This window comes from Protopterus annectens, chromosome 4.part0 (assembly GCF_019279795.1).
Source record: "Protopterus annectens isolate FY-2018-M chromosome 4.part0, PAN1.0, whole genome shotgun sequence".
NCBI lineage: Eukaryota > Metazoa > Chordata > Ceratodontiformes > Protopteridae > Protopterus > Protopterus annectens.
The window spans coordinates 470198133-470217083 of record NC_056733.1 but is presented as its reverse complement, the minus strand read 5'-3'; the positions used below and the strand labels follow the sequence as shown (position 1 = coordinate 470217083).

General features: G+C 37.4%; 1 protein-coding gene across 2 annotated transcripts in view; it reads right to left on the bottom strand.

The window, feature by feature from the left end:
- HSCB (HscB mitochondrial iron-sulfur cluster cochaperone) overlaps window positions 1-18951 on the bottom strand; it is a 477619-nt gene that overhangs the window by 132679 nt on the left and 325989 nt on the right. For both annotated transcript variants that reach the window (XM_044068392.1, XM_044068391.1), the window contains exon 5: window positions 11856-11903. In XM_044068392.1, coding sequence (XP_043924327.1) covers window positions 11856-11903 — 48 coding nt within the window. The remainder of the gene's footprint in view (window positions 1-11855; window positions 11904-18951) is intronic.

Below are 18951 nucleotides of genomic sequence, written 5' to 3'. Positions count from 1 at the left end.
TGCAGAATTACCAACTTTTCCTGTGATTCCAAAGCCAGCAATGATACTTAGCTGCATACCACCTACAGCAAAATATTTTTCTGTAATAAATCTCGGTTCAGTATTCTTTTTTATACCCATCCACCCTGAAAGTCAGTTTTTGTTTGCCTTTACTTATTAGGGACAGCAGTATATGTGGATATGGTTGCCACAAGGATATATTGAATCTCCTTCATTGTTTTCTCAAATTCTAAGAAAAGATTCGGAAGATGTGACATTTCCAGGTGAGTCTTTGTTAGTGCAGTATGTAGATGATTTACTAATAGCTTCTGATTCTTTCCAGCAATGCCAGAACACCCTACATCTTCTGACTATCCTTGCAGGGAAAGGACACAAGGTGTCAAAAAAAAATTACAGTTGTGGTCACCTCAGGTACATTATTATCTTGGTCATTTGATAGACAGGTGTTGTCATATATTGAGCAAATAGCTAAGTCACTACGTCCAACCACTCAGCGTCTTGCAAATTATGCAGAAATTGCTAAACCTTTGACAGAGCTTTTAAAGCAAGATATCCCAGAGCCCCTCCCTTGCGATAGTGAAGAGGAAAATTCATTTCAGAATTTAAAGCAAGCTTTAGCCAATGCCCCAGCTTTAGGGTTACCAGACTATGGAAAAAAAAATTCATTTTATTCTGTCACAGAAACATGCGGACAACTATCGCCCAGTAACTTACTATAATGCAGCATTAGATTGTGTTGCAAAGGAATTTCCAACATGCCTCTGGGCAGTCGCTGCCGCCGCCATTCTAGTCAATTTTGCCCGATCCCTGGTGCTAGGGCATGATCGGAAAGTAGCTGTCCCTCATTCTGTATCATCTCTTTTACTTAAAATAAAAACTCAGCCACGCTTGACTGCACATCTAACTAAACATGAATTAACCTTACTTATGGATCCAAAATCCCAATGCAGCGCCGCTTGCTATTAAGACAGAGGCTCACGCTGAGTATAAATACAATCCAAACAAAGCGTGCGTGAGCCTCGAATGGCAATGGAATAAAACTTTGTTTGTTTGTACTACTACAACAACGTGACTTGAGTTTTTGGGTTACTTGAGTGTTTACTACGCTTTACTACGTTTATTGCCATTCGAGGCTCACGCACGCTTTGTTTGGATTTTACTTATGGATCCATCTATTTCTCTAATATGTTGTTCTGTTCTAAATCCTGCATCCTTGCTACAACTGCTGAGGATGGCAAACCGCATGATTGTGTGTGTGTGTGTGTGACTATCTGCTTTCGCCTATGGATGACTCAAGGGACATTCCTATGCCAAACACAGAGCTGGAATTGTTCGTGGATGGTTTATGTGGAAGAAACCGAAAGGGACATCTGACAGCTGGAATTGCTGTGTGCAATACACACCAGGTGTTACTTCAACAAAGATCAGGTGTTCATTCCACCCAAGTAGCCAAGTTAGCAGCTTTACAAAAACCTTGTGAATTAACAGAGGACAAAGTTGTAAATATCTACAGGGTGGTACATCATTTTTGTCAGCTTTGGAGGCAGAGAGGTTTCCTAACCTCATTGGGCACTAAAATTAAAAACTATAAATATGTGAATAACCTGCTGGAGGCCCTTTTACTGCCTAGAAAGCTGGCTATAATCAAATGTACTGCCTATCAGAAGGGTGCAAACAGTGTAACACAAGAGAATAATTTGGCAAATTATGCCACCATGCATATTATAGAAGAGAATTGTAGTAATTCTTATCTAATGTTATTGCAAAATGTTAACAGTAATGATTCTGCTTGGAAAACCAACAGTTTGTCAAAATCAAGCATCACAGGAAGAAGTTCAGAGGTGGCTCAAAGATGGATGCAGTAAATCCTCTGATGGAATATTGCGACATCTGGATGGCCCATTGGTGGTGCCCGTCTCCTTGCTACATTACCTGGTAAAGGCACATCATTTACCGGTTCATGCAGGTCAGACAGCTTTATTAATCAAGCTACCTGAAGTTGGTACGCCCCTCATGTCTCCCCTTTGATACTTGAGTATGTTAATAACTGTGCAACTGGTTTAAAATACAATGTTAGCAAAAATGCAAATATTAAGGCTATATGCTTACCACCACCTTGGGGACCTTTTGTTAATGTACAGCTTGACTACATTCAAATGCCAAGACTACATCATTTTCAATATATTTTGGTAATACTGTGCATGTTTTCTGCATGGGTAAAAGCTTACCCATGTCAGAGGGCAGATTCTACCCCTGTAGTAAAGAAATGAATGTGTAATTTTATCCCTAGGTTTGATGTACCTTGTGCTATTAACAGTGACTAGGGAACCCATTTTAACAATTCCCTGATGAAACACTTACGTACGATATTCCACACCAAGTTGAGTCTTCACTGTCCCAACCATCTGGACTGGTGGAAAGGATTAATAGGACCCTTAAAAATAAGATTTCAAAAATTTGTGCTAAAACAAATCTTTAGTGGCCCGAGTCACTTCCTTTAGCTCCGATGAGCGTGTGTAGCATGCTGAATTCTGCAAGGAAATATTAATGAGGAGACCTACTGCCCTTCCAGCTGCTCCCCTGTGTCAAATGAATAATTAACTCTAACGGATGATGTAATATTATCATATTATCAACAACTTGTCCATTTCTTGCAGCAGTATCATAAAACTGTACGAGAAGCTCTTCCAGACCTCCTGACCTGCCCTGTCACCAACTGCAGCTGGGTGATTGGGTTTATGTGAAAACTTTCCAGAAAAAAAATTGCCTGCAGCCACGTTGGAAGGGACCTTTTCAAGTCCTGCTGACAACATTTACTGCGGTCCGCTGTGCACGACTACCAACCTAAATTCACTTATCCCACTGTAAAAAGATCAGACATGTAGAAGCCTCAGACAAATCATCACTGCCAGCAGCAAGAGACCACAGTGTGAAAGACAAATTATCTTCCCCAGTAAAAAATTAAGGAAAAAATCAACTCAAACAGCACTTCATGATAAATCCTGTGACAACAGGTACTTTTGCACTGTTTTTGTTGCTGCTTCCTCCTATAACCTGGTCAAGAAAAATAGTTTCCTGTTGGTTCTTTGACAGTATGCTGTGGACTTAATGTGACAAACTATTGGGTGTGTTCACATATGCCTCAACATTCTAAGGCAGGGATTCCCATGACTCCAATTCCTGCATCACAGGTAACATTTGAGAAAGAACTTAGTGATACTAATCTAACTTGGTGTAATGTGACTAATTTTTCAAAGGTTGTGTCACTTCAGCTTGCCACCACAAATCATGGAGACACATTATGCCAAAAACGGGACTGTGCCAGTGGAAACCAGCAAATGCAATAACACTAGACATAAAAGTGTGTTGAATTCTTTACAGCTAAAACGCTATGTCTGGGGCATGGCATGGGCATGAAAGAAGATCGTTACTATATTTGTGGTGATCGTGCCTACCCCCAGTTACCCACAAACTGGTGAGACGTGTTATTTTGCAGGCTATATTACTCCTGCTATTCAGCATTTTAACTACTCTTCAGCAGGTAGACTGAGAAATAAGCGCAAAATCCATTGGGCTGAACAAGTATTTTCAGCCTTTGTTCTTGTGCATGGTGTGCAAAGGACAATGCTTGAAATTACTATGCTTGCTCAAATTCTTCAGGAGGTAGCTAACCATACTTTACGTCACATCAGAATGGCAAATCAAGAGATGACTAAAATGCAAACTGTGGTGTAACAAACTCAAATGGCACACAACATAATGCTTGCTGCAAAATGGGGGTCATGTCATCATTGTTCTTATATTAGCGACTATCATGATGAACACAAAAAGTGGCCAATTTCATGGAGCAGAGGGCCAAAGATATGGACAGCACTTCCAAACAATGAAAACTTTTTGGATGGTTGGGCAGTGTATTTGGTAACTTGGGATCTAGTATATTACACAGTATCATTACAGTAATTGGTATTATTCTTTTGATTGTTTTAATATTTTCTGTTCTAAAGGCTGTAATCACAAAGTGCTAGATTGCACCCGCATGTGAAATGCCACTCGTACCTAATGATGAACTTAAGATAAATGAAAATTCAATCACTGGAGATGATAAATATTATGATGTTGAATCGTATTTTATCAAATTAAAAACAAATCAAAATATAACTGTGTATGTTATGACGCTAACAGTGTCAAAGGGGGGACTCTGTTAGAGAAAAAATTATTTCTCATGAATATTCTTCACAAAATGCATATTAAAGTTTTTTTCACAAATGAATTGTTTAATAATTATGTTAAAAATGATATGTAGTACACATGCACGGCTATGTAAACCACAAATACTCATTGTAGTTCAAAATGCTTTACAACTCCATTCTAATATTAAGCTTTAAAGTGTATTAACAGATGACTGAAGGTAAAGAAATTGCTGAAGGATTTAAGGGATGTACTATGGTCTATAGAGTCTGGAATGCTCAGAAAAGGAGGAAAGAACATAATGGAAAAGACATTTAGTTTTATGTGAGTTTTAACCTTCCCAAGCTGGGATGGGTAGTTACAAGGAATGTTGAGGAGATAGAATGTTACTGGTACTGAAATATACAAGGTTGAAAAACAAGACTGGTTGCCAGGCCAGGTGGCTTGTGTTTTTCTAAAACATTACTATTACTAAAAACATGGTTGTTAAATGTTCATGTGTAGCACTAAGCGACAAGAATGAGGGTCTGCAGAGACCCTATTTGTTAATCAATATGAACCACCAAAATTCCGCATGCATGTTACTCATAAAAAAGGTATAAAAATTACATTACTTTGTTGCTTGGTGAGGCTGATTTGAAAACTTTGTGAAAGCAGTCTCCCAGCGCTGTGACTTATTCTACTACAATAAAGAAACAAATGACTGCACATCCTGAGGAGTTATTCTTTAGTCAAGACTAACAGGTAATTAATGTTATTTATGTACATTTTAACTGCATTTTAACACTGGCTATAACTTCTGAAGTAATTTCTATCTTCCCTAATAGTTCTTGAATAACTTCCACTGCATATTCCTTAAATTCTTCTCTTTTTAACAGGTGCCAGTGTCTCATTTTTACTTCAATTACCATGCATTTTTATTTTGGTTACTGGCTCATGATCTGAAATAGTTACTGGATGTGTCTGTTGTGTATTGAAGCTTTCAATTAAAAGTACATGTTCCTGTAATATATCATTTTGGTCTAGTCCAGCCCAGTTATTGTACCTTGAGGGAATAATATGTAAATTCTCTGATAGTTCCTACTACTGAATTTACATCTTCCATAACAAATATTTTCATAAACAGTATAAGTACCCCCTTTTCCTCTGTCTTTAACATTCTGCTGAATATCCATCCCAAAATCCTTTATCAAATTCAAATGCTCTCTTCTTTCCAAATGTGTCTCCTGTAGCACTGCTATTTGCATTCTGCTTTTCTTAATATAATTCAATACTCTTATCTTTTGGTCTACATCTGTGAGGTCATTCACGTTCCGAAGTAATATGTCTAGTGTAGTCATTGCAATAAGTTATTATCCCTACCTATTACATAATACAGCTTTTTTTAAATATGTATTTCCAGCTTTTGTGTTAAATGCACTAATGTTTGGCAGGTTGACTTCATACACAGCTGTTTCTGGTCATCTTCATTTGAACCTTTGTCATATTTTACAGGACTTTTTGTTTTAATAATACAACTCGTACAAAAAAAATCCAGAACACGCCCATAGCCTATTAACTTATAACAAACACACAAAACTATGTACATCTTTAAATAATGAAGTTTAACCCTCCTGAAAGGAACAACTGTCCCAAATCTACAGCTGCATACAAAGTCATTACTTAATCTAACATTAAAGGAAAACTCCACCTCAGAACTCAAAAAACATATTTTTTTATTGTATCTGTGTTTTTGAGCTATTTTAATGCCTCTAAATCACTCCAAGTGCTTCTTTTACAATTTTAATGTGTTTTCTTCAAAATGGCAGATGATGGGGCTTCCCTTGGTAACGTGATCTTGTTTTCTTGCTTTCATTCCTTCTTCCCAGGGTACATTTCAAGTCCTCTTTATACGGAGTCATGATAGATATAAGGAAGTGGTGCTGTTTTCTCATGTCATTAATACAGAATGGCAGGACTATGAAGCACTGTCATCTAAACACACCTTCTATAACAGAACTACTTCTGTTTTTCCCTAAGCCCCATTTATGTGTCTGTCAGAGCTTTTTCTATGCCAGTGATGGCAAAACTTTTGGGTTTGGCGTGTCAAAAATTCGGAAAATGTCTAACTTGATTTGCTTGCGTGTCACCTCCCCAAACAAACAAACAAAAAAAATAAATTAAATAAATAAATAAATAAATAAAAATAAAACAGGATGGCTCTCAGTACATCAGGGATACATCTCAACAGAATCAGGGACAAATCTAGAAATAAGAGACATGGACAGTTTTAAATTACTACCACTATTAAATTGAGACACTGACAGAAAAAAGAACGTGAATTAATATACATTTTTGAAGTAAACAGTCTATAAATGTAATTATTGTCATTATTAAGTGTAAAAAGTTGCCAGTTTTAGAAGGGGATTAAGAGGGACAGTTGAGAGGAATGTAAAACAGCACACTCCTAGAAATGCAGACTACTTGCCCTTTGCAGAATTGTAACCATGAGGAGAAAACAATGTCAGCACTGCCCTTTGCAGACTCTATTGAGAAAGTATACCAAAATAGTCTTTGAGGTTAATAACTTCCTTACTTCTGCAGCAGTGTTGTTGAACTGGCTCTTGGCACAAAAAAATTCAATGCACTTCATACAAGCAACAAATACAAAAGCAGTTTCTTTGGTAACTCGGGTGTTGGTGAACGCTGGTCTGTCATCCAAATTACATGGTATATCACCTCTGACACGCATGTCATAGGTTTGCCATCACTGTTCTATGCTGTAAATAGCTGTAAGCTACTTCCAGCAAAAGAAAGTAGGTGAATAACAGGTATTTTTAAAGGAAGTCTTTCATAGTCCTTAAAGAATTGACATACCTTCCCCCCACACTTTCATGCTGAGGTGTGAAACTCTCACTGCAGTAAATGATCCTTACTGTATTATGATAAGCAGTAGGACTCCCCACTGAAAGCATTGGGAAGTAGCAGACAGACTTATTTATTTATTTTACATTTGTTTACCGGGAGAATCCGACTGGGCATAAAACCCTTTTTCAGCGGAGGCCTGGGGAGAAAAGCTCCATTGTTAGCAGACTATTATGTTAGTAGAAAGAAAATTGTACAATACAATAAAGAAAAAAAAAATAGTAACAGACATTCATAACGGTAAAAAGACTAAAACAGAATAAAACAGGTCAAGTGGGAGACAAGACCAATAATTTTATATAACAATGCTTTTAGAAGACAGTTATTACAGTAGTAGCAAGTAGTGACATTGTATACAATGAGAGTGCAATTATGATACTTGGTTTTATATACAGGTAGCATAGCAAACTGAAGACTTAAAATTTGATAGAAATTAACAGTGAGAAAGAAAAAAAACAACATAAGGTAGTCATATGACTTAAATTCAATGTTCATTACATATGCAATTAAAATTTTAAAATCAGCTAGTTCCATGGTTTGGGCTACCCATGACCAGTACATATACAAGTCCAGGAATTGGTGAGGTGGGCTTTAATGTGATGCTTGAAGTTTTTTAAGCTAGTTATAGTTCTAACTTCAAGTGGTAAGGCATTCCACAGTTTAGCAATGTAGCAGGACTACAGAGAGTCACCTGAGCTATTTTTACTCTTGGTTACTTCAATTAGATCTTTGTGGACGGGTCCTTATATGGGGATTGAGGATGCCTTGTAGAGCTGGTGTTTTATCGGGTTTATAGTACATTTGGTGGGGGGTAGAGAGTTGTGTGAGGATGAGTTGGTGGGGTAGTTCTAACCAAGATAGTTGTCTTAGGGCCTTACAATGATGGGTTCTAGGAGGACAACTAGTGGCAAATTTAGCTATCTTACTATAGCAAGCATCCAGCTTGGTTAGGTCCAATTTGGAGAGGTTGGTAAATATGGGTGAGGCGTACAGTAGAGTTGACAGAAGATGGGTTCTGGCTGTGGTTATTCTGGAATTTGTGGTTAGGTAGGTTTTGCATCTGTATAAGGTACCTATTTTCTTGCGCATTTTTTTTTTACAGTCTGGGCAATGTGTAAGTCGAACTTCAAATTTTGATCAATAACAACACCGAGAAGTTGGGTGGATGGTACTGGTTCGATCAAAGTCTTACTACTGGATATGTTGAAGTAAGTGGATTGGGTTTTGAATTTAGTGGAATGAAAGAGCATACGTTTAGTTTTATTTGGGTTCAAGATTAATTGGGCATCTGCCAACCATGACTCAATAGCACTGAAGGATGTTTGGGTTAAGCTCTGTAGTTCAAACAGAGTTGAGGCAGAACATATGACAGTGGAATCGTCTGCATACTGTATAAGGGTGGGTAGAGTTGCAGCATTATGGAGTTTATTTGTAAACAGGTTAAAAAGGAGGGGGCTGAGAATAGATCCTTGAGGCATGCCCATAGTCACTGGTAGTAAGAGAGAAAAAGCTTTGTTCCACCATACTGCTTGTTGCCGATCTATGAGGTAGCTCTGAAACCAGGCTAGAGTGGAGTAGCTTAGGTTCAATTTGGCCAAGGCAGTCAGCAGTTTGTTATGAGACACTGTATCGAAGGCTTTTGATAAGTCTAAAAAGATTGCTGATACTAGCTCACCTTTATTTCTAAGTTGACTGATGGTGTTAGTGAAGCTAATAAGGGCTGTGGTAGTACTATCATAGGGTCGAAAGCCGTGCTGAGTATTTGTAAATAATTTGTCTGGGAGATGGTTAAGTATTTGGGTGTGAACACACCTGTCAAGGATTTTTGATAGAGGGGATAGTTGGCGGAGGGACCTCCTTTGTGTAGGGGTATGATGTGAACAATTTTCCAGAGAGCAGGGATGCATTGCTCGGATATGGAATGGTTAATTAGTTTTTTCTCTCTCTCGTGAATGTTGCAGAATTAAAACGTGTTTTACTAGTCCCTGAATTATTTCTGTCATGTTCACCCTCCTTTTTTTGTTTCATACTTATTTATACTTTAGTAACCAGGAAAGTGAACTGGTCCCAGGACCCTTTTCAGCCACAACTTGGGCTACATTGACAAAGATAATAAGTATTAAATGGACTTAGCAATACAAAGAAAAAAAACTACTGACATAAAGACATTGACTAAGACTGCATGTGCAACACACAGCCAATGTGTGAAACTGGCCAAGTAAAATATTTACTAGAATGTATACATTAATAATGTTTAAGTCTGCTATGTTGTTCATTATAAATAATGGAACGTATGCACCCATTCTGCGCACGTATATATACACACACACATACGTATGTATGTATGTATACGCATATGTGTACGTGCATAAAGTGGTTTACTATCAAATGACTGAAAATCAAAAGACTGAATCCAAAAAAGACGGAAAATGCAAAATATTGAATACATTTTTAATGCAAAGAGCAAGCACCCCTGCTCCCCTCATGTGGGGGGCTGCACCCCCCCCTCCTAAATATATATGCCAACTCCAAGATTGAACAGTGGAGAAGGGACAAATTCCATATTCAATATTTTGAATTTTCAGTCTTTTGGGATTCAGTCTTTTGATTTTCAGTCATTTGATAGTAAACCTTATAAAGTACATGTGTACATAAGTGTGTGTGTGTGTGTGTGTGTGTGTGTGTGTGTAATGGAGAACTAAATTATATGTCTGTGTATGTACCATGTCCTTACAAGAAACACAAATCAAAACAGAAATTTTGTGTAAATGGAAATTTGTGCGTGTCTCTACACAAAGACACACACACACTTACGTATATTTTATATATATATATATATATATATATATATATATATATATATATATATATATATATCTATAGGTTCATACTAGGCTATCTGCCCTAGGGCATTTATAAGCCTAGCCAGAATGTGTTTGGCTTTCGCCACCCATTTTAAATTTATTTTGCTATGCCCTTTTTCGTGGTTAGTATACTGTGCCTCTGTCTAACAGTGACACAGAAGTGATACCCGGGGTAAACCTACGATCTCCCATCCACTCATCAAGATTCCTCTTGAAGAGAGTCAATGAGGGACTCTGCCTAACTTGGACTGGGATTTTATTCCAGAGTGAAGGGAGCCTCTGGGTTATGAATCTGTCCCTCCAGCATGTCCGTTCGAAAGACATGTGTAAATGGGAGTGCCTTCGTTGAAGGTTGATCGTCGAGCTGGCACCTCAGCATTCGTGAAAATCTACTGCCAATCATCAGCGGACCGGAGTTCCGCTGTGGTGACCCCTAACCGGGAAAAGCCGAAAGACAACAACAACTACTGTAAGCCATGTCTTGCACCAAAGCTAGAGCTTGAACTGTTTTTTTGCCAAACAGCTGCAAAATGCATCCCAGTCAGTGTTTTCTCTTTGCCTTTTCTAGCTGATCTTCTTTCAGACTCGAAGTTTCTTCTTTGCAGGCATCCAGGGAGTGTACTTACTATTTAGCACCTCAGTTTGATTCAAATTGACAATATCTCTGGCTGCAGTTTCTCAGTTTCTGCTTTCAAACCGGACAGCTAAAGTGAAGCTGCTGATTAGTGGGTAGCCATCTTGGAAATCCCATGATAAAAAAAAACATTTTTAAAATGATGCCACTCACATAAGAACAATATCACTCTTTTGTGACTCATCAAGAGTCAATAACTTGTCAGGGATCCCTATATTTAAATTTCAGATTATGTTTGTATGTGAGAAACTTGATGCCATAGAGTACAAACAAAGGGAATAATTATGTTCACTCAAAGATGAACTTACATTTCTTAGAATTTGTTTCACCAAAACTATGGTTTGCTAAATATGACCAAACTGCAGATACTGTAATCACAAGATACTATGACCTCAGAAATGGGTGCATCATTTAAACAAGTATTGGTGATAAAAGTCAGCCACATACCAAGAGAGGTTGAGGGCTTGTGTCATGCATGCTCTAAATTTCAATTCAGAATTTTTCAATGGAAGAAAAACTGAAGGTGTAATGTGTCTACCATTTGTAAGGTATGTTTCATCCTAAAAGGGTTTAGAATGTTCAACCAAACCAAAATTCATTAAACACAAATTTAATTTAGACAGAAAAACTGTTTCAGTATGTAATCATGAAATAGAAAACATTACATGTTAGAAATAGAACTGCATGGTGCAGTTTTCAGTCAACTATGAATCAGGATTTTCTACTACTTAAAAGTAATTGAGGCAAAGTCATATGGTGGTGATATCTTCTGTTTAAGAACAGATTTACAAAATATTTCAAACTGAAATAAGTACTTACAAAAATTAATCTTTTAAATAAAATTTTAAGATTAACAGCAATTGTACATGGAAAAATAGCTACTATCAAGTTAGAAGAAAAGCACCCATGCCAGATTGCATATTTTACATAGTCTCCTTCCACAAACCAATCAAGCATGTGTCTGAAGATTTGCATTTGAACAAAACAAACTTTCCACAAATCAAGTCAATGTGGTCACCAGCCTCACAGCTGAACATTAGAAAGTTTAGGGGCACAGTCCCACTGCATGAGCATCGAGGTTTAGATCCAAAAGAAAAATAGTCTTCAAATCAGTGTTAATCACATTATTTTAGCTTTTCAATTAATAGTCTACGTTCTATCCACGCATCAGCTTCACATTACAAAATTATCATCATTAATGTATAATAAAATCTGAGCCACAGTGTTGTAAACAAGAAAACAAAGGGATTATAAAGTGAAATTACCTTTCTTAAAAGCTTCAGCAATGTCTTCAACCAGTTCTTCAATTTTGGCTATAAAAGAAGATAAAACAGTACAAGTGTTAGACATAACTGGCTTATTATGTGTTCAAGAAATGCATGTTAAGAAATCTACCTTGTGAATAAAGCTAGTAATTACTTGCTACTTTTTGTGTGCAATAAATGGAGCAATGTCCTTAAATTGAAGAGGTGTTTTCACTGGACCGTTCCAAATTTCTAGCCATTCCTAATCCATGAAACCTATACAAATGCTAGCTTCATGGCTTCAGGTAAGAGGTAAACTAAGGCTGTTCGTCTAATTTACTTTTTCAACAACATAGGAGCAAAGGCACTGGCTTGCAAAATACAAGAGAACGTCTACTGTGCAAACCCAAATTCATCCGCAGGGCAGAATGCCGTGTTGTGTGTTTAGAAGAATTTACAGAATGTTGAGAACTGATGCCACATCTTGCCCTGATTGTAGTCTTTACATCGCATTAATACGTAATGTGAACTCAGACGCATCAACAGCAATGGAAACATATTACAATAACACTTTCCATTACTGTACATATGCATTACCCATACAGTTTCCATCAAAGCTCTTTTACTGCTATGGATTAGAACATGCTCAAAATACTTTTTGGTTTCTTCCAAACTTACTTTAGTGATTTGTGTTTGCATTTTGTTATAATATGCACTATTTTTATTTTATGAAAATTACTTCCTCCCTCTTTAAATGATTCCAGCTCTAGGTCCTTTACTTCCTTTACAGTATTTTGTATTTAGTACATATGGTTTAATCTTTTATTTTTCTGTTCATGCAATTGCTTTTTCGGCTGCTAATAACATTAAACTTAACAAGTCTTCCGGTCTCTAGTCAATTTTAAACTGAGACAACAGCATTCAATGAATGATTCAATTAAATGCCTTACAAACTTGGGGCCTAATTTCCTTAGTTAACATATTATACACTCTCACAACAACTGTTTCAATCATTATGCAGGGACGTCTTAAAAAACATGTTCTTAATTTCTTCCCTAATTACCTTCAGTTCTTCAACATTTGCTCTACACTTGAAGGAAAATACACTGAAGTCTACTTAAGCATAAAAGTACCTGTGTGAACATTTCTATGCAAATACCCCAAATCTTCTGAACATATAGACCAGGGGTGTCCAACCTTTTCAGTTGCAAGGGCCACATTGAGTCAACAGAAATGGTCTGGGGGCAAACGGCAAGTGAGGACCAAAAAAAAAACAAGAACAAGACACACCAGGTTTATGCAGAGTAATGTGGCTGTATTGTAGGTGAATTTGCAAAATAAATAAATAAATTACTAAATGCATAATATCTCATTCTAATTATTTAAAAAAACAGTTAAATCTAACATCTTAGTTTATTTGTAAAAAAAACATTAACAGGTACAAACCTTGGGTCTAAACCCCTCTAATAGTGCAATAATTTACTACAGGAAAGTCTTAATTGCACATGGCAACTGAAATCAAACATCTATTTCATAAATAGTAGCTGAGTAACTAAATATTTATCAGACTGAACAAGGAGAAGGTCACTGTAAGCTGCCTGTCAGGTGCCAGGATCTGCCACATAATGCAAGCACTCAGGTCACTCCAAAGCAAGTACAAATATGACTCCATCATTGTCCATGCAACAAAGTTAGAACATGTCCTTCTGTGAAAAAAAGAGAAAGCCTTTTTGGGACAGGGGGATGTGTTATATATTATTAGCAGTTTTGTTTCATTTCTACTCCATGTTTTCCCTTTCTCACAGAATTATTAAAATAGTATGAGCAAAATTTATGTGATGTTTCAAATGTGAAAGTAATTTTTTGTTTATTAAAGATTAAAATAAATGCTTTGTTAAAGACATAAGCCATTCAAATTCTGATAAATGCTTATGATTTATAAATATATAAGTGAAGAAAAGGAGCCCACTATACTTTGTTCAATTCAGAAGCCACAAAGTGGGCTTAAAAGAAGCTATATTACTATTTGAAGGGGGAAGTATTCACTGCTTATTATAGCTTACAGATACCATACTCCTCAGAAATGGCAGCATAACATAAAAATATTAAAAGATTATTTTATGCTACTTGTCACTACAAGAACACTGGTCTGCAATACAATATCATCCCTTGCCAAACATCAGAACAAATGCTTTTTTGGCCCACATAAACGTATTTGGCCTGGTAAGGAAAAAGGTGGAAAAATATATGTAAGCTGCACTATGTAGACCGCTTACAAAATAACATTCAGAGTTTGTCTGCAGACTCAGTAGTAGATTCATGAAGAAGATGAGCTATGACTGCAACCTGCACTTAAAAAAATCACAACCAAAAGCTAAATCCACTGTGATAGCAAAGAAAAACAGGAAACCAACGGCACAGCCGTCAAGGTAGTAAACAAAGAAGAACAGAAAAGGCAAATAAACTGAAATATAAGCAGACGCCCCGTCCCTTCAAGATAAAGGGCACCAGGTCCCTCAAATAAGACAAACATTAAAAAGAAATAGCGCCTCAAGTATTCCTACTCTTAGTTTGAAAACTTCACAATGAAACTGCAACAATTACAAATAAAAAAAAAAAGAGCACATTACAAATAAAAAAGACAACTCATATTAATAAAGTATACTAAAGACAAACTATATGCCTTTACTCAAAATATCACTTCCTATGAAACAGCAGACACTCACAACATATCGGCCCGAGTGTCAGACAAACCTAGAGACAAAAGCAGCTGAATGAAACTTTCCTTTTCGTGAAGGAACGCCACTCTGCCAGCTATCACCAGTCATTTTATAACATCATTAAACCGTTTCAAACAGCGAGCGGCGACAACCAACTCGAGATATTTAGTGTTTAAAAGTCTCAACGCAAGCTGTCTTTACCTGCCAACTGTCTTTGCAATAATAAGGCTGACTGAGACTCCGTCATGGCTTACAGCTGACTATCAAGGCGAATGGAAATGTAGTCTTCCTCTCTAGTGAAAACAGAGTTTAAAGACTGGCACAGAAATCAAACACAAGATCTACCTCTGTTCCTCTGAAGAGTTTTTCAGTACTCTCCTTCCCTCTCCGCACCTGCGCAGTTAAACTCCAGAAACAGCTAGAGTCGTAATTGTAGCACAAATAAACTGTTTTACATGGTTTCACCAGTTCCTCTTTACTAAAGTTTAAACTTTAAGCTTTACTTACCTTTTGCTATGTTGTAGTGTAGTCGGTGTGTACTCCGAAATAAAATATAATTAAATCCTCTCTCCACGATCCTCGCTCCTTCCTTCAGCTTTAAAAAACGACCGAACGGTGTTTTCGCGCATGAGCATATCAGCGGAAAGACGCTGGTATGAAAAAAGCGTGAAAAAAAGAAAGTTGGCGCATGCGCATAACAGCAAAAGTACGCGGACGTGTAAACACACGGAAAAAAGTTAAATTAAAATTAAATTTACATTTAAGGGCCGCGGGCCGCATGGAAGAGCTCTGAGGGCCGCATGCGGCCCGCGGGCCGCGGGTTGGACACTCCTGATATAGACAAACCTCTTCCCACTGTTCTTTTCTAAACTGCCATTCTAATCTTCCCACACAGTCTTTTCTAATCGCCTGATTGTTTTTAATACTTACAGAACATTTTATATATCTTACTAATTGTTTTTAATAGTTACAAAACATTTTACATGTCTTTCTAACTTCTGTATTCCACTAAAAGTCATACGAGAGCTGGTCTTTTACTCAGTAATCCCCTACCTGTCGATATTCTGCCAGTAGTCCTCAACATGGAAGGGATTCCCTGAACTGCTGTTCAAATGCCTATTTAGCTTCTTCTCACTCAACACTTTTCCCTTCCACCTTATTTGCTTCAGTTGCTCAGCTTCTTTTTAAGCTTTTTTTCCAGTTACTTCCTTCTATTTTTTGCCTGTTTTCCGTACACTTAGTTACGTATTCTTATTGGTAAAATCTATTCCCCCATTGGTTTAGTCTTTAAAATGTTTGCCACTTTATATTGCACAGTTATTCCTATTCTCCTTAAGGACTTGCTCCCAAAACTATAATTTCCTTGCATCCTTTTTACTTCCACTTTGCACCACCACCATCATCTCCACTGTTAAAACTATAGTGATCTGCTTGTGCTATCTCTCTCTCTTTAATATATATATATATATATATATATATATATATATATATATATATATATATATATATATATATATATATATATATATATATATATACACATACATATACATATATATATATACATATACATATTATATATATACATATATATATATATATATATATATATATATATATATATACATATATACATACACACACACACATATATGTATGTATATATATATATATATATATATATATATATATATATATATATAGATATAGATATATATAGATATATATCTGTATCTATCTATACAGGATTCACTTGTACAGCATTTAAGGCATTCCTTCAAATCAAGTAGCCCTAAATCACACTATTCAATAGTAAGAATTAACTTATCCCACTTGCTTCTTGCCCCCTTCCCTTCCCAAATAAATTAATTCAACTACATTATCCACATTTTTTTTCCTCTGGCTGATAAAGGTATGCCTGACCAACATACAGGACCCAGGAAAATAAAATCATATGTACTGCCTGTATCTTTCCTTGTCCATTAGTTTTACTCACTTTTTTAAATCTTATCAGCCACTCCCCACATATCCTTAGCTGTCACAACAAAGTCCTTTTTGATGAATATATCTAAATACTGCATATTTTTTCAGGTCAAATAAATATGGGTTTTGTGAAACTAATTGGTGTGTGTTTCCTTCATTTTATTTTACACCCTGAAAATAATTCAATCCGTCTTAAAATATCCCACAACATCCTCATCTCAGATTTAACATTTGTCAAGTACAAGACAATATCTGTGAACAAGATGAGTTTTTCTTGGCTACCACACTAATAACATCCCTGAATTTACAAATCCTCTCTTTTTAGTTAAAAGCTTCAAGTACAGAGCAAATGATAGAAGGGAAAGAGGCCATCCCAGCACAGTCTTGCTATCCAAACCCAAGTTCTCTGAAAAAAAAAAATCCCCACCTTTACTTTTGCCTCTGATCTAGAACATATTCTTCTTATTAGCTCTACTGCACTACTGGAGGATGCAAATGTTAAAATTTCCCTACTCATTAACTCACAGCAAACCCTATCAAATGCTTTTTCTACATCTACTGTAATCAATAATATATATTTTTTTAATAATCAGATTCTTTCCAAAACAATGTTCTATAAATGTAATCTCCCTTCCAAAAAAACACTGGTCCTTATCTATCAGCTTTGGTACATTTTTTGCCGTTCTCTTAGCTAATGTAGACAAAATAACCATGACTTAGAATAGTAGCTGGTCTGTATGAGGTTATGTCTACAGGACTTTTGATTTTTGCCCTCTTTTGGAAATACTAGCACCACTTCCTCAATATGGGCATCTTCCCAAAAACATAACAGTGTTGTCCAAATTTTCAACAGTCGCCTCCCTCCTAACTTGCAAATTATTAAAGACGTACCCATCCATTCCTGGACAGTTGTGTGCTGCTTGGTTATAAATCACATTTTTATTTGTACTACTGAGTCTACAGCGACTGTTAATTATAGGTTCATAGGTTCATACTAGGCTATCTGCCCTAGGGCATTTATAAGCCTAGCCAGAGTGTGTGTGGCTTTCACCACCCCTTAGGATGAGAATACTATACCCATTAGTTTGCTGTGCCTCTGTCCAGCAGTGATACAGAGATGATTCCCGGGGTAAACCTACGATCTCCCATCCACTCGTCAAGATTTCTCTTGAACAGAGTCAGTGAGGGGCTCTGCCTCACATGGACTGGGATTCTGTTCCATAGTGTAGGGAGTCTCTGGGTGATGAATCTGTCCCTCCAGCACGTCCTATTTATATCCGTGTTGAGGTTTAAGTCTCTTGCTCTCGTGGCTCTGGTGGATTTGGATTTTTGAGGTGGAGCATGTCCATTAATTCCGGGTTGGACATGGCCTTGTATGTCAGGCACAGATCACCTCTGAGCAGGCGGTATGCGACTGAATAGAGCTGGAGTTTCTTCAGTCGGGCATCGTATGACATATGTTTGAGCCCCTTTATCCTTTTGGTGAGGAACTTTTGGGGTCTTTCCAACTGCTGCAGGTGTCGGGTAAGGTACATTCGAATGGGGCGTTGTACTCAATCATTGGTCTGATAAGTGAAGAGTACAGGGCACAATGACCTCTCCTGATCTGGATGTGAATCCCTTCATGATCAGGTGGGCAATGTAGAAGGTCTTCCTAACCACTTTGGCAATGTGAGTGTCAAAGAGAGGTTACTGTCAACTTGGGTCCCCAGGTCCCTGATAACTTCTTCCGTGTTTAATGGATTACCACCTATGTGGTAATTAGGGGTTACCTTGTTTTTCCCAAAGGGTATGACTATACATTTTTTAGCATTTAGCTTAAGGCCATGGCTCTGGCACCAGTTATCCATTTCTATGAGACCTTTCTGGAGGATGTCTGTGTCTGATGGAGTGTCAATTATGGTGCCCAGTTTGCAGTCATCTGCAAATTTTGTCAGCCACAATCCCCTATGTTTGCCTGCACTTCAGAAAAATAAATGCCGAACAAGAGGGGGCCCAGGACTGAGCCCTGTGGGACACCGCTCGTGACCGGCTTAGAGTCTGACATGGCACCAGCAACTCTAACCCTGTGTGTTCTGTCCTTGAGCCAGTTTGCAACCCATCTTGTGACATATGGGTTTACATCTAAGCTGGTGGGCTTTTCTATGATGCCCGAGTGGGGTATTGTGTCGAATGCTTTTGCTAGGTCAAGGTAGGCTGTGTGAACTGCCTTACCCTCATCAATGGCCTTAGTGACTGTTTCGAAAAAGTCGACCAAGTTCAAGAGGCAGGATTTGCCCTTGACAAAGCCAAATTGGGTAGGATCCAGTGTCTGTAGGTCCCCAATGTCTTTATTTATGAGTTCCATTATGATCCTCTCCATAGCTTTGCAGACAAGGCTCGTCAAGCTTATGCGGCGGTAATTTCCAGGGTCC